At 48.3% G+C, this 24,206-nt stretch overlaps 1 protein-coding gene across 2 annotated transcripts; it reads right to left on the bottom strand.

The window, feature by feature from the left end:
* Window positions 1–9,466: 9,466 nt before the first annotated feature.
* LOC115640618 (interferon-inducible GTPase 5-like) lies at window positions 9,467–17,973 on the bottom strand. Of its 2 annotated transcripts, XM_030543512.1 has the most exons (3): window positions 17,851–17,973; window positions 16,896–16,999; window positions 9,467–10,804 (listed from the first exon to the last, which is right to left on the bottom strand). In XM_030543512.1, the coding sequence occupies exon 3, from the start codon at window positions 10,760–10,762 to the stop codon at window positions 9,584–9,586; it is 1,179 nt and encodes a 392-aa protein (XP_030399372.1). In that variant the 5' UTR covers window positions 10,763–10,804; window positions 16,896–16,999; window positions 17,851–17,973; the 3' UTR covers window positions 9,467–9,583. The 2 variants fall into 2 exon arrangements, with proteins under 2 accessions (XP_030399372.1, XP_030399373.1); XM_030543513.1 differs by lacking the exon at window positions 16,896–16,999 and having other exon boundaries at window positions 17,851–17,932.
* Between the last annotated feature and the right edge of the window lie 6,233 nt (window positions 17,974–24,206).

The raw sequence follows: 24,206 nt of genomic DNA, 5'->3' as shown, positions 1-24,206 counted from the left end.
CCACCTTCCTAGTAAGGGGATCTGATCTCCAAAAGAAAACTGGACTGGGGCCAAGATGGATTTGGAAGGACCTTAGAGGGTGGGGTAGGGAAGGAGGAAAATGGAGGCAGAGGAGAAGTGACCACGGAGAAAAGCAGATGCTTCCGTCCATGAATGGAGTTACACCCTTCATATCACAAACAATAATGGCCACTTCCATGGCCCCCTGGACTCATGCTCCCCACGGAGCCCAAGCAGAGAATTTTAATGTATGCAAGGGACTTATTGGGTTGGGACGGTGTCTCCTCTGCTGCATCCTCTTCCTGCTAGAGTGGGATGGCCTGCACGACCCCAAGGGGTCCAGAGGCTCAGGGGGTTGACCCAAGACTCAGAAGGGGGTGTCTGCTTCTCCAGTACTGTGTCTGCCACATACCCCGGTAGTGTGCATTAAGGTTTGCAACCTTATGTAAGGGGACTGTTGGACCCTTACTAAAACTCAGTGGCGGGTTTTGGTTGGCTATCTCCCAGTACCAAAAGGAATAATAGACTATCAATGTTGGACGGGACCTCAGGAGGTATCTAGTCCAACTGCCTGCTCAAAGCAGGACCAGTCCCCAACTAAATCATCCCAGCCAGGGCTTTGTCAAGCCTGACCTTAAAGACCTCTTAGGAAGGAGATTCGACCACCTCCCTGGGGAACCCATTCCAGTGCTTCACCACCCTCCTGGTGAAAATGTTTTCCCTAATATCCAACATAGACCTCCCCCACTGCAACTTGAGACCATTGCTCCTTCTTCTGTCATCTGGTACCACTGAGAACAGTCTAGATCAGTGGTCCCCAACCTTTTTGTGGCACATTCATGTTTTCAGAAGAGTGTGGCAGGTGCCAACAATTTTTCAAGGCTTATTTTGTATTTGTACATTAAATAATACAAAAAAAATTTAATATTACATAATATATGAATCTACAGAGAAGAGAGAAGCCGGAGAAAAACTGTGAGGACAGACAACATTGGTGCCCTCTGCCCTGGAGTACTCTGTGTCCAGCAGGAGCGGGACCCCAGATTCTCTTCTCTGCTGGGCACTAGGTGGGCCCTACACCTGCCGGGGACTGAGAACACCAGCGCCTGCAGCCCCAGAGTTCTCTGTCCCCGGCAGGTGTGGGGCCACGGCTTCTCTCTGGCTTAAGCCATAGCCCCACACCTGCCAGGGACCGAGAATACCAGTGCTCGCAGCCTGCAGCCCCAGAGTTTTCTGTCCCTGGCAGGTGTGGCGCTGCAGCTTCTCTCCCCTGCTGGGAATTAGGGAGGCCCTGCACCTGCCAGGAACAGAGAATACCACGCCTGCAGCCTGAGTTCTCTGTCCCCAGCAGGTCCCCTGCTGGGCACTAGGCGGGCACATATGAATGCCCCGGTGGGCTCCATGGCGCCCACGGGCACCACGTTGGGGATCACTGGTCTAGATCCATCCTCTTTGGATCCCCCTTTCAGGTAGTTGAAAGCAGCTGTCAAATCCCCCCTCATTCTTCTCTTCTGCAGACTAAACAGTTCCAGTTCCCTCAGCCTCTCCTCATAAGTCATGTGCTCCAGCCTCTGATCATTTTTGTTGCTCTCCGCTGGACTCTTTCCAATTTTTCCACATCCTTCTTGTAGTGTGGGGCCCAAAACTGGACACAGTACTCCAGATGAGGCCTCACCAATATCGAATAGAGGGGAATGATCATGTCCCTTGATCTGCTGGCAATGCCCCTACTTATACAGCCCAAAATGCCATTAGCCTTCTTGGTAACAAGGACACACTGTTGACTTATGAGTCAGCCAATCATTGCAGAGTGGAGAGATTATCTTCCCAGGTGTCTGTGAGGGCTGCAAGCATCACCCACTTCAACGTGATTCATTTCAAACAGGACTTTCTTTCTTTCTTTCTTTCTTTCTTTCTTTCTTTCTTTCTTTCTTTCTTTCTGCCTGCCTGCCTGCCTGCCTGCCTGCCTGCTGAGGATTTTCACAATCAAGATCTGTCTGCAACCACTTTGAGACACTTATTTCTCTCTGGTCAGTGTCAAATACAATAAAGGAAAAGATAGGCCGAGGAGTGAGCAGCTTTGCCATTATACATCCGCTGTGAGAAAGTGAAACTCTGGAATCACACGGTAAATGGACATGGAAAGGCCAGAACACACAGGGCTGAATTCTCATTGACATTAACGCCCCTTTACCCCATTCAAGCAGTGGGAGGGGCCTTCCAGAGAGTGCAAATGTCATTTAGGGTCAACTTACAGCCATTGGCCGTGTGGGATAACAGAGCCTGGCTTTACATGAGCATCAGCCCAAAAATGTTAAGACTACAAGAAGCCCATAGCTGGGAAGCCATTAGAGGAAAGAATTGTAAATGTGACACAAGCACAACATGGCAAAGACGAGTATGGGGCAGAGTTAAAGACGGGTGTGGGGCAGAGCTACAGAGGGGCTGAGCACTCACAGCAGCCATTGAGTTCAGTTGGAGCAGTGGGGTGCTCAGCACTTCTGAAAGCCATGCTCAGGAAGCCTCAGGAGGAATAACCAGGCAATGAATAACAGGATCCAGATTCCTGGGCATGAAATCAAAGGGAGTCATCCCATTGAAGGGGGAGAGCTTTCTGTCAAGCCGTATGGCTTCAAATCCCCCCTGGGGAAAGTGGACATTGCAAGGTCTGTGCACCACTTAAGCCTTCGAAGTATTTTGTAAGTGCAACTTCATTGGAGCATCAGTCTTTGTGCGACCCAGTTACAATATAATTCAGCTCTCAGGTGGGCTCCATTTGTGTCTCCAGTGTGCTGGGATCAGAGTGATCGCTGTGACAGAAGCTCAGGATGCTCAGGTTTCTCCTATGTGGAGGTGAGGGATGGGGTGGTGTAGACGGGTTCCGCCGGGGCTCGACCTTCCCTGAGGGGGAGGGGAGCCACACCGGCCTCGAGGTCGTCCCTGCAATTACAATCTGCTCTGGCCTTTTGGCAGGTCAGAGCAGTGGTAAAGTCAAAAGGGGCCCAGTCCTTGGTTCATGCGGGCACCAAACACAGTAACAAGCAGCTCTGGCCCTTTGGAGCAGGGCAGAGCAGTGGCAAAGTCAGAGGGGGCCCAGCCCTTGGTTCAGGCAGGACACCAAACACAGTTTAAACAGCCCAGGACCATCGGTTCCTCCCACTCCGGGCTGGGCGGCAGGTCCGGTAGGGTTTCGGGGAAGTCGGGCCACGCCTGGTCTGGGGGCTCCTCAGGGCCGTAGTAGGGGCGAGGCGGTTCTGGCAGCTCCTGGTCTCGGCCTCTGGCTCGGGCAGTCTCCCAGCTACGGGCGTCGGCGGACACGTCTGCCCCTGCCGGCGGCAGACCTGCAACTGAAGGCTGGGGCCCGGCTTTTATTCTTCTGGGTCGCCGCCTGACCCTCTGAGGGGCGGGACTTCCGCTCAGCGGCCCCGCCCCCGTGGGTGACTGATGGGGCTCAACCCTCCCTGAGGGGGAGGAGAGCTACACCGCCTCGCTACAGGTGAGTAGAAGGAAGCAGGGCAGGGCAGTATAAAGGCGCAGAGTTAATCCCTTGAACCTGTCTTGTATCAGCAACTTCCTCCCCACGCAAGAGCAGCAGAGACAACAGCGGTCTGTTGAGAAATGCAGCTGGCAAGACCCAGGCAGATGTACTTGGGAGATGGAGCTCAGGCATTCTTGGCCAAGGAGGAGATGGCTGGGAGCTCAGCACCTTTGGAAATCAGTCTGTGGAGAATGTGGAAGTGTGTGCAATATTTCTATGGGAAATATGTATGAATGGGTTTCCCCACTCACTAATTTCTGCTCTGCGACAGCAGGACTGAGGTATGGCACAAGGACATGACATAGGTATGTTTGGATTGGTGTGAATGAACCACAAAGAACTGTCTCTATATGAATGAAGTTGCCTCAGAGCACAACAGAGACCAACAAACTGGCATTGACTGTGTGAAAGATTCAGTCACAGAGATCCCCTTGGAACTGTCACCTGATGTGCTGAAATTAGCTCTGAGCCCATTTTGCCTTCCAGCCTGGGCCTCCAGAACCCTGCCTTGTTGAGCCAGACATGCTAGCCTGCTGCAACACAGACCCAGGGTCCAGACCACACCCCCAAAGCTGCAGACTTTAAGTGAAAACAGCTCAGTAGGTTACCTGTGTCCAGCACCCAGACACAGAAGCGGCGCTAGGGTTTCTGGCACCCTAGGCAGAATTTGGAGGGTGGCATTTTGCGCGCTCCCCATGGGGCGCACGGGAGCTTCCGGTTCCGCTCCCGTGGCGCCGCTGAAGAAGGACCCTCCACCAAAATGCTGCAGGCGACAGCAGCAGTCATGGAGCTGCTCAATTGCCTGCCGCTGTTTTCCGCGGCACATCGGCAGAAGGTCCTTCTTTGGCAGCGCGACTGGAGCGGCAACGGAAACTCCCGTGTGCCCTGTGGGGAGCACACAAAATGCTGCCCCCTGAATCCTGGCACCCAAGGCGACCACCTAGGGTCACCTAATGGAAGCGCCGGCCCTGCCCAGAAACCCCACTCCCAATGGGATCCAAACCCCAAATACATCAGTTTTACTCTGTATAAAGCTTATATAGGGTAAATTCATAAATTGTCTGCACTCTGTAACACCGATAGAGAGATATGCACAGCTGTTTTTGTAAGAGTGTTGCAAGCAAGACACGAGAAGTAATTCTTGCACTTCACTCCATGCTGATCAGGCCTCAGCTGGAGTTTTGTGTCCAGTTCTGGGTGCCACATTTCAGGAAAGATGTGGACAAACTGGAGAGAGTCTAGAGAGCAGCAACAAGGATGATTAGGGGTCTGGAAAGCCCATGGAAAACATCACCTACGAGGGAAGATGGAAAGAACTGGGTTTGTTTAGTCTGGAGAAGAGAAGAGTGAGAGAAGACATGATAACAGCTTTCAAATACCGAAAATGTTGTTACAAGGGGGAGGGAGAAAAATTGTTCTCCTTAACCTCTGAAGACAGGACAAGAAACAGCGGGCTGAAATTGCAGCAGTGGAGGTTTAGGTTGGACATTAGGAAAACTTCCTAACTGTCAGGGTGGTTAAGCACTGGAATAAATTGCCTAGGGAGGTTGTGGAATCTCCATCATTGGAGAGTTTTAAGAGCAGGTTAGACAAACACCTGTCAGGGATGGTATAAATGGTGCTCATCCTACCATAAGTGCAGAGGATGGACTTGATGACATCTCAAGGTCGCTTTCAAGTCTATGATTCTATGTTTGTTGCTGCCCAGTATAGAAGGCAGAGTCAGAGCTGGAACCCAAGAGGCTTTGGAAAAGAGGGGCAGGTGATCCTGGGCTCTCCCTTGACTTTTTTTCAGAGGGGTAGCTGTATTAGTCTGATTCAACAAAAACAGCGAGAAGTCCTGTGGCATCTTAAAGACTGACAAGTTTATTTGGGCATAAGCTTTCATGGGCTGGAACCCACTTCGCCACTTGAATTTTGTTTTTCCACCCTAACCTAAGGAGCATTAAAACCTGGATTCCAGTTGACTAATAAATACTGGCTTGGTCTGAAAATGCTGCTGTGCATCATGGCAAATTCATGCTGGCTGTGTCGCTTTCCAAAGGGCTAAAGTCTCTTACAGGGTCTCACACATTGGGACCTGCTAGAGAGTCATGGTGAGAAACAAGGGTGCTGAAGCCAATGGACCCAGTCCTGGGGGATCGGAGTTGTGTGGCTTGTCCTGCAAAAAGACCCAGGGTCTAGCAGAATAAAGGAGAGAGATTTTGTAAAGGCTGAAGGATCAGCACACCCTGTAAATCTGGTACATGTAGCCTGATTTAGGGTGTACTGATAATATTAATTTGGATAATATGGGAATTTAGCTTATTAGTGTGATTTTATCTTAAGAACAAAATTAATAATAATTAGTGTGGGTTTAGACTCGCCAATCTGTTTGATCAGAAGATAACAGTTCTTGTTCTGAATCAGGCTCCACAGAATTTATAAACGACCCTCGGGGGTATGACAGGAAGCTCACACTGAAACAGCTATAACCTTAAAGACTTTTTATTAAAATTAATAATAATGAGTAAAAGGTAAAATACTCAAGAGTTACAAAGTTACAATTAAATTACTGCTATTCATAAGATACATATGAGAATATAGTATTATATGCAATAGAGCTTTGGTTAACATACTCACACCCTTCCTTGATAACCTGGCGATAAGAGATACACGACCAGCCTTGCAGTTCAGGTTTCTCAATTCTCGAGTGAGTGATGCAGTGCTTAGAAAATGCTAAAAGCTGTTAAAGCTGACTAGGGTTTACTTGACCATCTGGAACTTAAATCAAAACCTAATAAACAAACTAAATAAAAACTTAGAGAAACCAGGCTTAGCCTTGTTCCCTTGAAACTTAAAGTTTAAGAAGAACAAGCACAGCCTACAAATAGTAGTAGTCATCGTAGATAGATAGAGTGGAAGAAGTAAGTGAGAAATGGACACAGAAAGAAATGGAGAGCATGAAGAAGAGAAATGGAGAAAATGGAGATCCTCTGTTGAGGTGGTTACCTCTTTTACAGGGCAAATACTGGACCTCCTTTCTCTTATGCCCAGATTTCATTCTTCACCCACAGAAATGTTAGGGTGCACTTACCCCATAGGCTAGTATGAATGTGCATATTGATGACAGGTATGTACGCACATCAGTCTCTTGTGGTGTACTTGTTAAGTCTGTGGGAAAACCCCCCTACGGCATTCGTCATTGTCTATCAGTCTAAATAAAAGTCATAGACATAGGCATGGGTACTCATATATTTAGGTAACAAGATATAGGTCAACTTTGTTTTCTGAATAAAAGGTCTTAACCTAGATATGCTAACTTTGCTTTAGCTTAACATACAGGATATGGCCTGTAGGTCTCTTGCATTACAGCCAAACTTACTTTAATATAAATCTATAAACTAATACAATATATCAAATATATATATGCAAGCAGGTTAGTCCTATAGGCTACATACATAGCCCCTAAACCAGCCCAATTCCTCCTTACTTTAGGATACTTGTGCTATAGACTCTGGTCATTGAAATGAGTCAGTCAATTGAGACATCATATGACCCAAGGGCAATGGAGTTTGTTATAAAGTAAATTGAAAAGGCCAGATTCAGAGACACATGTGCAGCCCCCATTGGCATTTGACCCATGGTCAATAGAAACAAACAAGAAAAAGATATAAAATCAGCACTTAGAACTCAAATCGCAGCTCTGCAGACATGCAGTAACTTCAACTATTTTAACCATAAAGCCTCTAAAACTGATTTAGCAACACTCAAACCTATATCAGTTTACAGCAAAGTGATGGTTACAGGGTTAACTCTCTTCCCAGGCTGCAGATCTGCAGAAACATGAAGATTCAGTTATTCCAATCATCCAGGAGTTTCTGATAGAATCTATTCCTAGTGGCCTTAGAATTCAAAGATGACATGCTGGATACAAGGGTTGGCAGGAGGGCAAAGTCATCTTTGTACTTGGAAAAATATTTTGTGCGGGTTTTTGTTTTTATCTTTACACAACCAGATTCCATTTTAATTGGTTTTGTGCTAGTCCCTAAATGCCTCAATGTGGAGCCCATCAAACCTAGCATTTAATAGCAGAGGGAACTTGAAAATCAAGGGAATCAGCAAGTATCTGTTGCTGTTGGTGCGGGACTTTGGTAACAGGTTTGCTGTACTGAACCTGCTGCACTAGACACTTTGCACTGGTGAGAGATAAATGTAAAAGTAAATACTTCCTTAACTATCCCTGTAAGGGGTCAAACATTGATTAGGGAACTTGCTCTCCGTTTCAGGCGGTTCTGTTACTTTACTAATATACCTTTGACCCATTGGAAAAAGAATTCCAGCCATAATTCCAAAGAATCTGGTCTGGCTGCTACCTAGGGTTTTCAGAACCCTTAACTAGTTCACTCCAGGTGTCCGGAATAAATCAGCAGGAACACAGCAATTCTGTCTGACCAAAGATTAATGCAAGTAAGAATGTTCTTGTCTAAAACTGCAGTTTATTAGTTTCAAGCAGACACAGACATAAGGAATGGGTTTAGAACAGCTCAGATATTTACCTACATTCTGAGATGGTATCGAGTAATCAACAACAGGCCAGTGCTGGCCAAACACCTCCCTGCCCGGGAGTAGTGTCAGGAGAAATGTCTCTCCAAGGATAGCTCCAGAGGGCTGCGCTCAAGTACATGCTATTATCTAGATTTTTTTTATAACTAACTTCTGCAAAACACATAGGTCATAAGGACCTCTACTGGATCATCACTTTTTCCTAATTTTTGATAAACTTCTAAAAAAAGAGGTGCTTAGAGTAAAGGTTTTCTCATCCACTTATTTTCTTTCAGTCTGTTATTTACTTTTCTTCTGCTCCCACATTCTGATTAGCAGAAACTGTTGATAGTTTTGACCTTGCCTCTAAAAGCCTGCTTTCAAATTAAGCCTTAACTATATGGCGTTCTACACTAGAACCTCAAAGTGACGAACACCTTGGGAATGGACGTTGTCCATAACTCTGAAATTTTCTGTAACTCTGAAGAAAAGGTTATGGACTTCAGCCTCACAGGGGGGTTGGGCTGCAGCCCTGGGAGTGGGGAGGGGGATGGGCAGCCTAGGCATATGGGCGGGGGCTTCTGACTCCCATGGCACCAGGGCTCTGGGCAGGGGGGCTCAGGGCTTCTGCCCCACAGAAGCTCTGTGGCTCAGGGATTTAGACCTGGAGAGCACTGGGGCTTGGGGCTTCATCCCCACAGCTCTGCTCCCAGTTTAAGGCTTGTGGGTGGCACCAGGGCTCAGGGCATCAGCTCCACTGCTCCGTTCCCGACTTCAGCTCTGTGGGCAGCACCAGTGCTCAGGGCTCCCCACGGCTCTTCGCCTGGCTTCAGAGGGGTGGTGGCAGGGTGCCGGGCTTGGGGCTTTAGCTATGGGGGCAGGGCTGGGGCTGAAACTGGTGCTCTCCTCGTAGCTAAAGCCCCGAACTCTGACTCCCCCATGGGGCTGAAGCAGGAAACAGAGCCACAGGGCTGAAGCCCTGAGCCCCAGCACTCCCCTCAGATCTAAAGCCCTGAGCCCCGGTGCTCCCAAGGGCCAGAAGCCCCAAACCCTGCCCCCCAATATGGAGCCCTGACCCACCCATACACCCTGCGGCTGGAGCCCCAACCCTCTGTGACTGAAGTCCTGAGCAGTTTTGCTTTTTTTCTGTTCGTTTCCACTGCTACTTGACTGATGACTTCTGGTTCAACAGGGTGTCCAGTTGACCGGTAAGTCTGTAACTTTGGTGCTCCTATCTTTGAGTTCTACAGTTTTTCATTAATTCATGGTGGCTGAATGCACATAATATGGCTGCAATTAGTCTGATCACATTCTGGGGTATACACACCCCTCAAAACCAGAGTAGCAAAAATCTGTCTTTCATTCTCCTCTTGTTGACTCTGTTTTTCAGTTTTGTTTTTAGGTTGGTTTTCGATGATCCACTTTGAGAGATATGGCAGATGAAATGAGATTTAAGCCTTTTTTTCCTGTGTGGTACCTGTGGATGTTTTGTTGCTGATATGTGTATTCTTTACCTTTTGGTTAAGACAGAGCTTTGATCAGAACTTTTTGGGCATCTTCAACAACATCATTCAGAAAGTTGTTCAGCATGTAGTACGTGGTTCCGAAGGAAACTCCTCCAGATAATAGAACTCCAATAACTGGTACAAAATCTAAAAGTTCTTCAGTTATCATTAGTGAAGCAGCACATACAGATGTGGTCAGTAAATGCATTATCCACTCTTTTGATATTGAGTTGGCCATAGGGACTGCTTTAATAACAGACTTCAGTTCTGCAACAGGCTTGCCAACCTGCTTAGCGAGTCTAGCAAGGGAATTATCATCCAAGCCAAAGACAGTGAGGTAATGTTTCATGTTTGCCATCAACATTTCTACATCAGAAGTAAATGAGAGACCTGGGACAGGAATAAGGGAAACAGCACATGATTTAAAGGCCTGTTTCCAAATATGTTTCTTCAGTTCAGCCTTTTTCTTCTCCAGGATTTTTTCTGAGATGTTGGGCAGGGCCAGGGTGAAAACGTGTCTCTTCTGAGCATCCAGATTATTCTGAAGTGTATCCTGCAAGAGCGGGAAATCATACTTGTCCCATTTCCAGTTGCAGATAAGGAAAACCTCTGGGGAGACCTCACCCACATCCCTCAGGTTCTTGATGCAGTAATTCCGGATTTTCTGCAGGATCTGCACCTCATTGTACGTGCTGGGCCGGCAGGTCTGACCTGCATGCAAGTCGGAATCCACTTTGGAGCGCACGTAGTAAAACTTCTTTCCCATCTTGTGAATCTCCTGAGCAAGTTTGGTGTGGTGGGAAGTGAAGCGCGCTGAGGCGATGATAATGAAGAAGTCATAGCGGCTGAAATTTACCTGTTTGAGGTAAGTGTGTGGCTGAAAACTTGGTGTCCCGATTCCTGGGAGATCCCACACTGTTACATTGGGGAGTAAAGGGTATGGATAAGGCTGTGGATACTTTGTTATTTCAACCTCCCCAGTCTTCGCAGCACCTTCATCTTCATCCGTCAGTCCCCGGATGGCATTGACGAAGGATGATTTTCCAGAGCCTGACTCCCCTGTGATGGCGATGTCAAGTGATTGATTTTCTGATGACTCCAGCTCCTTCAGTTTTGCTGCTACTTCTGTGATGTTTCCTGTTTCAAAAGCAGCCTTCATCTCTTCCAATTCCTCTTGGGAGAGCTTTCCAGCCATGGCAGCTCCTGGCAATGGTACAGTTGGTTTTAACCTGAATATCTTAGAAAAGGAATAGAAAGATTCTAGCAATTTATTATTTTCTCGCAAATTCAAAACAACCTCTTCTCATGGGAACCCATAGTTTTTTGGGAGTGAAAAAGATAATTTCACCAATCTCAGTTTAATGTGAATGAGTTTTAAACAGAGTCAGATCAATTTTGCTATATATCCATTGCTGAACAGACAGTGTTAATAAAGAGTTAAGCATGCCAAGCTCTGCCTCCTGTCTGGGGAGTGACCAAACTCAAAACTATGACCACAGGGAGATCTATGCAAAGTCAAGGCAACACCTCCCACAGCACACACATCTAGCCACCCTTAGCTCTCTGCTAAGAAAGATTTTTGTTTGTACTGTTGTTGTAGCAGTGTCAGTACCAGAATATCAGAGAGACAAGGTGAGTGAGGTACCTACCGTTCAAGGGAAGTTGCCCATTAATACCCAAAGGTGTTAACTGGGTGTTAATGGGCCATAGGACAAAAAGGGAAGTTAGTGGATTACAAGATTGTTGTAATAAAATGTAAAACCCATGTCTTTATTAAGACAATGAGTTTCAGTGTTTAGAAAAGTTATGAATTTAAGCTCCCAGACACTGAGGCCTGACTACACTACAGACTTTTGTCAACAAAAGTCAGCTATCACTGGCAAAAGAGTGCAGGTGTACACACTCGAATGGCCCAATAAATTGAATTTATTGAATTTATCTAATTCTTTTTTGAACCCAGACCCTGCTCCCCAACCCTGAGCCCCCTCCTGCACCCTTACTGCCTCCCAGACCCTGCACCCCCAGCACTGCTGAGCCCCAGGACAAGAATGGAGTAAAAAAGAATGAAAAGTGTGATACTGTTGCAAAAAAAGCAAACGTGATTCTGGGATGCATTAACAGGTGTGTTGTAAACAAGACACGAGAAGTCATTCTTCCGCTTTACTCTGCGCTGGTCAGACCTCAGCTGGAGTATTGTGTCCAGTTCTGGGCACCGCATTTCAAGAAAGATGTGGAGAAATTGGAGAGGGTCCAGAGAAGAGCAACAAGAATGATTAAAGGTCTTGAGAACATGACCTATGAAGGAAGGCTGAAGGAATTGGGTTTGTTTAGTTTGGAAAAGGGAAGACTGAGAGGGGACATGATAGCAGTTTTCAGGTATCTAAAAGGGTGTCATTAGGAGGAGGGAGAAAACTTGTTCACCTTAGCCTCCAATGATAGAACAAGAAGCTATGGGCTTAAACTGCAGCAAGGGAGATTTAGGTTGGACATTAGGAAAAAGTTCCTAACTGTCAGGGTAGTTAAACACTGGAATAAATTGCCTAGGGAAGTTGTGGAATCTCCATCTCTGGAGATATTTAAGAGTAAGTTAGATAAATGTCTATCAAGGATGGTCTAGACAGTATTTGGTCCTGCCGTGAGGGCAGGGGACTGGACTCGATGACCTCTCGAGGTCCCTTCCAGTCCTAGAGTCTATGAGAAAAGGGGGAAATGAAGCTCAGCACAGGGCCCCACTAGTTCTAAATCCACCACTGGCAGGTAGCAAAAGCCCATGGATAAGTGTAAGCAGGGGTCTCAAAGTCCCAGCTCATGGGCCATCTGTGGCCAGAGACCCTCCCCATTGTCGCCTGCAGCGGAGAGACACATACAGCCATGCTGCCGGCAATGTCTGCCCCATTGGCTAGGGGACAGGGACAGAGTTACCATCACTAGTCCCTGGGCAGAGTCAGCCATGAAGGCAGCATCATTAGTTGCCAGGCAGAGTCAACCATGGAGGCAGCGTCACTTTTTTCCACAATGAATATAAACAAAATACCACACACAGCTATTTGATGCACACCTTGCTGCAATCCGGAAGGTTTCAACTGCTCCATCACTGAGGCCAAACGTCAACAAACTGACAGAACTGAAGCATTACCAAGTGTCTGGCAAACACTAAAAACTCTCGGGCGAGCAAAGAATTGTATAAAGTTGTATGACAGTTTTATTATTTCTAAGAAATTTGAAATAAAAAATCAAATATAAATGTTTTCTTTTCTGCACACCATCTTCAGTGACATTATTGGCCCACTGGGAGGATTTGAGGACTGGCCCTAAGGCAAATGGAGTCTGAGGCCCTTGGTGTAAGGGGACTGCTGGCCCCTCACTAACACTCAGTCGGGTGTTTTGGTTGCTAGTTCCCAGTACCTAAAAAAGAAAGGGGAGGGGTCAATGGGAAATCAGGACCCTGAGACTGACAGTCCCCAGGACCAATGGGGAGAGGCCAATGCTCCAGGTCAGCCTGATTGACAGGGCAGGCTAATGAGGGAGTCAGGAGGCCAGGGGGGTTCTATCCTTGGTGTAAGCTGCAATTGCATGGGCCAGTCAGAGTGAGGTCGAGCTAAGGAGCGATCAGGGGCCCAAACGGAGCCGGGGAGCAGTGCCGGGCCGGCCAGAGGGGCCAGAAACATAGCCCAGGAAGCAGACCTGCCCTGGGAACAGAGCTGTGGCAACCAGAGCCAGAGGGGCCAGAGAAGCAGCCCAGGGAGCTGGAGGCAGAGTGGAGCTGGAGCAGGCTGGAGCTGGGTGCAGTGAGCAGCTGGGCAGAGCGAGGGGGACCCTCGGCAGTGGGCCCAGCGCAGCAAGACACTCCCAGCCATGGGGCCCTGCAGGACAGACTTGGGGGGGATTGTAACCCCGACGGGGTGGGGACCACGTTGGGAAGCAGGGCCCTGCCACCCAGAACCTGAGAGTGTGTGGCCACCGCCAGAGCAAGTGTTCAACCCGCAGCGTCCCTGCAGCACAGCCAGGTCCTGGGCAGGGGCCTGGCTGGGATGTGTGAGAAACAGACTGAACTGCCCTGATATCCCAAAGACGCTAGTTGTGATGTCCCCATGTCAGAGAGCGGGGTGATGTGTTTTCCTTTAACCTGTCCCATTTTTTACTTATTTTAAAAAATTGGTTGCTGTTTTATAAACTGTATTTGCGTTGAACTGTACGTAATGATCAGTGGGTCAGGGAAGCATACAGTGCAGAGCGAGGACCCTGGAATGGGGACACCCAGGCCCCTGCCTTAAGTGACCACGACAGGTTTGGGGGTCAAGCCCCCCTGGAATCCTGGGCCCAGCCTGGGCCCAGCCTCTGCCATACAGGAGATGGAAGGGGATCCCTCGAGGTCAAGCAGGCCTCTGGATAAAGGACATGGAAGCGAGGACTCGGATCCTTTCACTAGCCCACTTCACCAGGCTAGTGTATAAGGCAGGAAACTTCCTCACAATAGCGAGACCATTCCCCCACTTACATAAGTATAAAAAAGGTGACCTCAATAGAGGGATAGTTGTTGGGAGGGACATGGGAAACTGCAAAAGAATCAAAGGAGAATAAGAAGGAAATCAGTTGAGAAATATGATCACCACAAATACAAGGAGTATTGGGAATACAAGGACTGTATATAACCTGCATGGCTTTAAATCATGTGGTTAGTAAAATGAAGGAGAAAGTGAGGAATTACAATAGAACTTGGAAGCAGAAAAGTCGCAAACCAAGGAGTTAAAACAACAGCTGGAAGGTTTCAGTAGTTTAAACACCTCCTTGTCTTCCAATCCGCAGGTGACAAAAGATAAAATTGGGAATTCAGGAACAATTCAATCAGGAGGCAAAGGAAAACCTGGGGTGGAAATTGCAAGCAGCTGATTTGAAAAGTGCCTACAGAATCCTGCAAAGTCAGTTACAGCAGCAAGACTGAAAGACCATGGTCAGTGTAAGTTTAAATCCTTCTCTCTCAAGAGACAGGTCAGAGCTTTCAAGGGACAGAAGCAGCTTTAAGACTAGATTGTCTGCTCCCCACAGCACCTCATATCTACCCCTCTCAGAGGATGTTTATTGGGATTGTCAGCAGGACCGGCACTGCCATTAGGCGACTCTAGGCGGTCGCCTGGGGCGCTAGGATTCGGGGGGGTGGCATTTTGTGTGCTCCTCACGGGGCATACAGGAGCTTCCAGTTCTGCTCCAGTCGCGCCGCCGAAGAAGGACCTGCTGCCGACATGCCACGAAAAACAGGGGCAGGCAATTGAGCAGCTCAATGACTGTGGCATTTTGGCGGAGGGTCCTTCTTCGGCAGCGCGATGAGAGCGGAACCGGAAGCTCCCGCGCGCTCCGTGGGGAGCGCACAAAATGCCGCCCCCCGAATTCTGCCTGGGGTGCCAGAAACCCTGGCGCCGCTCCTGATTATCAGGGGTATGGTTATGAGTATGTGGAACTGTGGCTAGATGAGGGGAGAGAGAGAATATAGTTAAGATTCCTGTAGCCGCAGGGAGAACAAAACAGTCTAAACCAATAGCTGCCAAAGGTCACTAGAATTTGATTGATTTAGGGGAAAATCTGAGGAAGAAACCCAAGAAACAGAATCTGAGGACGAGGAGGCAGAGCCCAGCGGCATGCCTTGACAACCGCTAGGGCCTTCCTCGAGCACTAAAATAAACAGATTTAAAACTTCCACTAAAACCGAAGGGTCAGAGACTGTTACTAATATTAAAACACTTACATCTGTAGCACAACTTGTGGGTCACATGCAAAAAGGGGACTCCATCTCTCTGCATGTTAATAGAGTTAAACAACAAAAGGAGCTGCATCATTTAACTGAAGAAGACCTGATTAAAATACTGCAGGTGACAGCTGACCAGCCAGCATGGAATGTTAGAACTGGCCGAAAAGGGCTTTGAGGAATTAGTAACGCCGTCCCAGGGAATTCTAAATCCTGGGCAAACGGGAATTACTCGGATGGCAAATATTAAACAATCACTAGGGGAACACCGTACAATTTATTGTCAAAGGCTGTCTGCTGCATGGCAAATGAGTAAGATAAATGACACTGTGAATTGGCATCAGGACCCCCAGTTTGTAAATTTGCTAGTTAACAATGCCAGCACTGGGATCCAAAATCAAATGGAAGGAGCAGCAAAACCAGACACCCCTCGAACTGACGTTTTGGGTGTAATGCCGAGAACACACGAAAGTTTCATGGCCAGTAAGGCTGAAGCAGGGAAAAATAAAATAACTGAAAACATAGTAGAGGAAGGACCTTAAGGGTTAACCATGAGCAGGCAAAGCCTCCAAGCCCAGGGCTTTAAGGAGAAAGGGAAAAAACCTCCCTGGCTGGAATTCAGCTGCTGTTTGTTAAACCCAGGGGAGGTTTTAAGGACATACAAGCTTAGGAATAAATTCTAACTGGCCGCCCTCTGGGCCACAAAACCCTCCGCCTACCAAAGGCTGGGCAGGGGAGGAAATGATAATAGCCCTCAATATACACAGCATGCATCCCCCGCACTGCATCAGGCGAGGCAGGAGATCTACCCTCCAGGCCCTTACCAGCACCTTAGGCAGCAAGTAAATCGGCTGCCTCATCAAACTGATGCAGTAACTACAGTTCACAGCCGAACAAATCTGCCCTGGGAGTATCACAGACCACACTCACTGCCTCGCTTTGAACCCCTCTCCTTCGCAATGAGGGTGTCCGGCCTCAGGTAAAGCTTTTTGTCTTTTGCAACTGCAGAGCTGCGGTCGCCCTGGGTGTTCACCTCGGTTAGAGGCCACCAGTCTGCTAAATGACACCAGAGCTTCCATTTCTCTTTTGCATGAAGTTAACCCTTCTGTAGCTTCCTTTTCTGCTGGAAGCTTTTAGCTTTGGAAACCTTTGCTACGCCTCTGCCTAGGAGCAGCAGGGACATTTCACCGCTGCAGGGAGCTGCCCGAGGTGAGTGCTGTCTGGATCTGGCACCCTGAAACCCCTCCCATGCCCCTACCCCCTGCCTTGAGCCCCCTCCCACACCCAAACTCCCTCCCAGAGACCCCACCCCCTGCTGTGCTCCCACCTCCAGCTCTGAACCCCCTCCCATGCCCAAACTCCCTCCCAGAGACCACACCCCCTCCTGGGCCCCCACCCCCAGTCCCAAACCCCCTCTCTCACCCAAACTCCCTCCCAGAGCCCCCACCCCCTCCTGTGCCCCACCCCCAGTCCCGAACCCCCTCCCACACCCAAACTCCCTCCCTCCACGGGTAAGTATAACTCTTGGTCAAAAATTCTGGTTCATTAACCGGCACCCCTCATTCCCCCAACATGCCAAAGTTTTTACTGTAGTGCAGAAACTATTGTTTCTTTGGTCCAGCGGGGTGTCCTCTGCTCCTGTACATCCACAAACAACTCTCCTCTTGGGCCAGCGGTTAAACCTGATGGGCCCTGCAGACAGGGGGTGCCATTTAGGGAGGGTGGGGGGATCCCCCGAGCTCTGTACCACATTTGGGTGAAGTTTGCAGCAGGAGGGAAGATCCTGCTCCTCCTCTTCCCCCTGCCTCACTCCTCTGCTGTGCGAAGCCGCAGCGCTGTCCCTGCCACCCCCAGCTTCTGCTGACCAAGCTGCTTGGGAGCAGGCCCCTGCCTCCTGATCTGCTGCGCACAGCTGGGCAGGGGCTGATGTCGGGGTGTCCCCCTCCCCCAGCTCATGTACCTGGTCTCTGCTGAGCTGGGGTGGGGAGACTGGCTGTCTGTGCCGGTGCCTCTGGCTCAGGAGTGGGGGCTGCAGCTGCTGCTCACTGAAGAAGGGTTGAGGCTCCTGAGTGCTCGGTTTGAAGCAATGGGTCCCAAACTTTTGAGGGTCACATGCCCCCTTATCCCTGCCAGGGCTGGGAGCGGGGCCAAGGCTTGGAGGGGATGCAGACAGAGGTAAGGAGGCCAAGGCTGGGGCCACAGATGGTGTTGGGTCTGGGGCCAGGAGCGGGGCTGGGATGGAGCCACAGCCAGAGACTGAGACTGGGGCAGGGGCAGGGGCAGGGGCAGAGGCAGCGCTGGGAGCAGAGGAGATTGGGGGCAGGGCCAAGCATGGGGATGCAGCTGTGGGTGGAACCGGAGCAGATTTAGGGGTGGGGAGCGGCTGGGTCTCTCCCTCTCCACTCCCCATGGGGGTTAGTCTGGGCTGTGCCCTCCTGAAGGTTCCTCTGTGCCCCCCTAGTGGGGTGCACCCCCCCCACACACATACACACACACACCCCGTCACCATCACACACTCCCCCAATCAGGGGAAAACTCTTTACCGTCAGCTCCGATGCACAATGATTCTTCTGAGTTCTGTGAAGTCGCAGAGGCAAATCTCCAGCTGTCTGATGTTGAGCCTCCCCTTCTCTCCTCTATATATGGGAGCAGAGACCATCCGCATATGGAAAGTGAAAGTGCAAGGTGAGTGAGTTGTGAGTGTGATTTCCAAAAACTGCTGCAGGACCCTGAATCAGTAACATGAGCTCTTAGCTAACAAACCATCCCGGCGTGTCTCTTTTGCTGCCCTTGGTTTATCTTTGCGGACTCTCACCTAAGTTCTGACTCAGACGTCATCCTCTGTAGCTGGTGAGAGCTAAGGGGTGCAGAGCCCCTGGAGATCCAGGACCATGCGCAAGAAATGTTTGTTCTTGAGGGGAAAAAAGGGGCCAGATGAGTTTGAACTTTTGAACACTGCTGAGTGTTCAGGGAATGTAACAGTCATGATGAGAATATAGGGAAAGTGGGTGGATTCTAATTGCTGTAGGTCCTCCCAGCTTCCCCCCAGCACCCTCCAAGATGCAGTGCCCCCACGTGTGTGACAGATTCAAATACATATCTCCCTCACAAAAAAAATAGACAATAAATATTCTTACCAAATCACAAAGCCAAAAAGAGGGGTGAAATGATTCTGTTTGTAACAAGTTACTCTCGTTTAAAGTGTACTGACTGACACAAACCAGAGGAAACCTACAATATTTCGTAGCAACGACATAATCTGTCACTAGATGAGAATGTCTGTGAAGCTGAAGGAATCTATTTTGTCACTTCTTGAAAGACGCCCCAGCCTCTCGTGGACTTCTGGGAAATGGAAACAACCAGAAATAGCTTCAGCAGCCTGGAGCGGCCTCCTGGCGTTCCTGGTCTGCCAGCTATAGGTTTCCCCTTTCGTATGGGGCTGCCATCACCGCCCCTATGAAACGCAGCTCTCAGACTGCAAACCTGCCAGGGTGTCACACCAGCCAGCAAAATGGTGGACAAGTGACTGAACTGCGAAATGCCTCTATCTTGGTGACTCACACCATGATTCACAGATTATCATGTTTTTTTAAGCACAATTTTATAAAGAGTGAACTTTCCCCCATGCAAATCACAGCACTCCATACGCAAGCTAAGGCGTTGTCAGAGCTCGAACCCTGGATCTGTAGGCCCCTCGCTGAGACTCCTACAACTGGTAGTGAAGACCTAGAAACAACAAGAAACTGGAATTAATTAGCAAACTTGACACTATCAGACTGGGTCTGAATAGAGACTGGGAGTGGCTGGCTCACTACAAAAAGTAATTATCCCCCTTTTTGGTATTCACACCTTCTCCTCAGCTGCTGGGAGAGGGTCAAATCCCCCTGATTGAATTGGCCTCACTAATCCGGGTCCTCCCCTTGGTAAGGTAACTCCCATCTTTTTATGTAGTGTAGTTAGTGTAGTTATACCTGCATACTGTAATTTCCACTCCATGCATCTGAGGAAGTGCGTTCCAGCTCACTGAAGCTTATGCCCAAATAAATTTGTTAGTCTTTAAGGTGTCACAGGATTCCTCAATGTTATTCTCCCAGAAGACCTTGCCCATTAGTTCCCTGAGGGAGTCAAAGTCTGCTTTTCTGAAGTCCAGGATCTGTATTCTGCTGCTCTCCTTTCTTCCTTGTGTCAGGATCCTGAACTCGACCATCTCATGGTCACTGCCTCCCAGGTTCCCATCCACTTTTGCTTCCCCCCGTATTTCTTCTCTGTTTGTGAGCAGCAGGTCAAGAAGAGCTCTGCCCCTACTTGGTTCCTCTAGCACTTGCACCAGGAAATTGTCCCCTACACTTTCCAAAAACTTCCTGGATTGTCTGTGCAATAGGATTGTCCTAGGATTCTATGATTTACACCAGTGCAAAATGGGTCTACAATGCTGCTATTCTGGATCCATAGAGCTGTATGCCCGCTTTGTACAGGTGTGAATGAGTTTGCAAGGTGCAGACAATGGAGAATCTTTCATTGCTCAAACAGCCTTGTCTGATTCCCAGGGAGCTTTGTGACAGTCTCAGGAACCAATCTGGATCATGTGCTCCTGGAAACTGAAAGCAACAGGCAGAGCTTCCCCGTTCCCAGAAATGAGAGGAAGCCAGAAAGTGAGGCTGGCTCTGTGCCACCAAACTGCAAACAAAATTCCTCCAGCCCTTAACTCTTGCAAGGAAACACAGGCGAGGTCCTGGCATGTGGAGCTGTTTAGCCGGCAGCCATCTGACAGCAGCTCGAAAGCTTGTCTCCCTCCCCTACACAAGTTGAACCTTGGGGTTCTCTCTCCGCTCTGGGAACTTCCCTGACCTCCGATCCCAGGTCAACTCAAATGCAACTTATTAAACACCAACTGTAAACAAAATAAGGAAAAAAGGATAAGCATTAAAGGAACAAGTAACACACCCCCCCCCTTTGGGCACAGGGACACCACAAGCCGCTGTCTCTGGCACATGAGATAAATTAAACGTCTGTTCTTCACTTTTCCCAGGCCTCTCTCCCAGGCCCTGCATGAGCTGTGGTGTCACTGTGGTTCAGACCCCACTCTGGTGGTGACCACATGCCTTCAGGTGCTAGGCGACAGGACCCTTCTCTCCAACATCGGCCTCCTCTGAAACATCACTATTTTAATAACGATTAAATTGTTATGAATGACACAATTACATTATGAATTACTATATAGTAAAACCATTGGAATCACCGACAACGTCCCAATTTAAAGACATTATGTCCCACTGTAGCTTTCTAGATGAAACGGTCAGCAATTATTTACATCTAGTTTCCTGGTAGGGTCTTGATGGACACTAAGGATAGAGACGTTATTCAGTTGCCTTTGTCCCACTGAGGATGGGAGACAATTTTTAAGTCATCTGAATCTGGAGGAGGAATTCAGGATGATACAGGCACAGTGAGAAGGATTCTTATAAAATTGCAGTTCTCTGGAAACATAGAGCTTCCAAAGTACTGCAAATGACTCCAAGGTCTCTTTCTTGACAGATAACAGCTAATTTAGGCACCATCATTTTGTATGTATAGTTGGGATTATATTTTGCCATGTGCATTACTTTGCTTTCACATGGAATTTCATCTTCTTGCCAAGTCACCCGGTTTTGAGTAATTTTGTATCATCTGCAAATTTTGCCACCTCACACTTTACCCTGTTTTTGCAGACCATTTATGAATATGTTGAATAGGACTGGGCCCTGTCATAAACAGATAGCTAAGGGTTAATGTCTCTTTCACCTGAAACACCTGACCAGAGAACCAATCAGGAAACCGGATTTTTTCAACTTTGGGTGGAGGGAAGTTTGTGTAAGAGGTCTTTTGTCTGTCTGCCAGCTTTCCTCTGAGCTTTGGAGAAGTAGTTCTATTTTCTAGTCTTCTGTTTCTAAGTGTAAGGACAAAGAGATCAGATAGTAAGTTTTATGGTTTCTTTTCTTTGGTATTTGCATGAATGTAAGTGCTGGAGTGATTTGATTTGTATTCTTTTTGAATAAGGCTGTTTATTCAATATTCTTTTAAGCAATTGACCCTGTGTTGTATCATCTTAATACAGAGAGAACATTTGTATTTTTTCTTTCTTTTTTATATAAAGTTTTCTTTTAAGACCTGTTGGAGTTTTTCTTTACTTCAGGGAAATTAAGTCTGTACTCACCAGGGAATTGGTGGGAGGAAGAAATCAGGGGAAAGCTGTGTGTTGGATTGCTAGCCTGATTTTGCATTTCCTCTGGGTGAAGAGGAAAGTGCTTTTGTTCCAGGATTGGGAACGGAGAGGGGGACTCACTCTGCGTAGTTTCACAGAGCTTGTGTCTGTGTATCTCTCCAGGAGCACCTGGAGGGGGGAAGGGAATCAGGATTATTTCCCTTTGTTGTGAGACTCAAGGGATTTGGGTCTTGTGGTCCCCAAGGAAGGTTTTTCAGGGGGACCAGAGTGCCCCAAAACACTCTAATTTTTTGGGTGGTGGCAGCAGTACCAGGTCCAAGCTGGTAACTAAGCTTGGAGGTTTTCATGCTAACCCCCATATTTTGGACGCTAAGGTCCAAATCTGGGAATAAGGTTATGTCATGGTGTGCAGCGGCGGGATATAGACAGAATCCAGAAGCCAGTAGGAATATTATATTTTTCTTTGCTAAGGGCTTTTTAGCAGAGAGAAACAGTTTGGTTTTAAAAGGGAACCAGAGAGAATTTTTTTTTTCTGCTCTCTCTAGCAGTTTGTAGTTTGCATATTAAGCGAGAAGACTGTTAAGGGTCTTTTGTCATGCAATAGCCCTCCCATTAGGTGGCAAGTACCAGCACTTATATGCATGCAAATTAAGTGGTTTTTCTGGTTTCCCTTAATTGAACATTAGCTAGAGAGAGAAAGGGGAAAAAAGCACTGTTGCTAGGCAGACTTCAGGAGGCAACAGAGCCTGCAGTTCAACAGAGAAACACCGGAGGGCACCCCAACACAAGAAAACAGGAACCATGTCTACTAGGACAAAAATGGAGGCCGAAGACCATTTAAAAGAAGCTGAACACAGGCGACAACTGGAAATAAAACAAAAAGAGATGGAGATAAAAGAAAAGGAAGAAAGCATCAAACTGGCAGCCTTCCAAAGAGAACAGGCAGCCCAAGAGGCAGCACACAAAAGAAAACTAGAGGAAGAAGAGGTGGCCTACCGAAGGAAACAAGCAGAAGATGAGGTGGCCCACCGCCGAGAAATGGAAAAGCACCAAAAAGAAATGGAAAAGCACCAAAAAGAAATGGAAAAACAACAAAAAGAAATGGAAAAACAACAAAAAGAGAATGAAGAGAAGGAAAAACAGAGAAAACATGAACTGGAGATGGCAAAAGCTGGGCTGCATGTGCCAGCCAACCCTAACAACCCGGCGCCAATTATTGCTCCACAGCACAGGAAATTTCCCACCTACAAGGCAGGTGATGACACCGAGGCCTTCTTGGAAAATTTTGAAAGAGCCTGTCTTGGGTACAGCATCCCCGAAGACCAGTACATGGTAGAATTAAGGCCACACCTCAGTGGACCTTTAGCAGAGGTGGCAGCTGAAATGCCCAAGCCGCAAATGAATGACTATAAACTTTTTCAAACCAAGGCCAGATACCGGATGGGGATAACCCCAGATCATGCCCGTCGGCGCTTCAGAACCCAAAAGTGGAAACCAGAGGTGTCATTTCCCAAACACGCCTACTACATTGCAAAAAACTATGAGGCCTGGTTAACAGGAAACAACATTCAAACCTTGGAAGAAGTGAACCTCCTCATACAAATGGAGCAGTTCTTGGATGGTGTTCCTGAAGACATCACACGGTACATACAAGATAGAAATCCCAAAACTATCGCTGAGGCGGGGGAGATTGGAGCCAAATGGATGGAACTGGCAGAAAGCAAAAAAGCTACTGTCAAGGGGAACGATTACCACAGGGGGCACACAGACCATAAACCCTACAACCGAGGACAGCCAAAGACCCTACATACCACCCAAGTAAAGCCACAGATACCCTACTCTTCAACCTCACCAGTCTCCAGTAACTCACCTCGGCCCAGTGACCCATCAGATGGAAGATGCTTTAAGTGTAATGAACTGGGACATATCAAGGCCAACTGTCCCAAGAACACCATGCGAGTGCAATTCATTACACCACCATCACCCCAAAGATTCCCAGGCCCAGATGCCTCTCAAATACCCTTGGAGCGAAGGGAAAATTTGAGAGTGGGCGGAAAGAAGGTTACTGCGTGGAGAGACACGGGGGCACAAGTGTCAGCTATCCACCAATCCTTCGTTGACCCCAAATTCATCAACCCAAAGGCCAAAGTTACAATTTACCCCTTCATGTCACAAGCTGTAGACTTGCCTACAGCTCAACTGCCTGTCCAGTACAAAGGCTGGTCAGGAATGTGGACTTTTGCAGTCTATGACAATTATCCTATCCCCATGCTACTGGGGGAAGACTTGGCCAACCAGGTGAGGCGGGCCAAGAGAGTGGGAATGGTTACCCGTAGCCAAACCAGGCAAGCTTCCAGACCCATTCCTGTTCCTGAGCCGTCCACAGAGGCCCCGTCTGTGTTACCAGAGACCCAGACAGAGGTAGTGGACCCGGATTCCATGCCTACCACTGAAACAGCCACAGCATCTCCAGTCCCAGGCCCGGAACTGGAACAGCAACCAGCACCAGCAAGTGCAACCACATCTTCAAACTCAACGCCAGAGGGCGCCAGCGAGCCAGAACTGGCAGAAGCACACGACAGCCATACCCAAAAGGCTCAGCCAGAGCCTGAAATACCCTCAGGTGCACCAGCGGAGAGCGGTTCACCAGCAACGGAAACAACCCCATCACCTACATCGCTTCCAGAGGGACCAAGC

This window comes from Gopherus evgoodei, unplaced genomic scaffold, assembly GCF_007399415.2.
Source record: "Gopherus evgoodei ecotype Sinaloan lineage unplaced genomic scaffold, rGopEvg1_v1.p scaffold_31_arrow_ctg1, whole genome shotgun sequence".
In the NCBI taxonomy this organism is placed as follows: Eukaryota; Metazoa; Chordata; order Testudines; family Testudinidae; genus Gopherus; species Gopherus evgoodei.
Note: the sequence above shows the minus strand (reverse complement) of the source record. Positions and strands in the feature narration are given on the sequence as shown.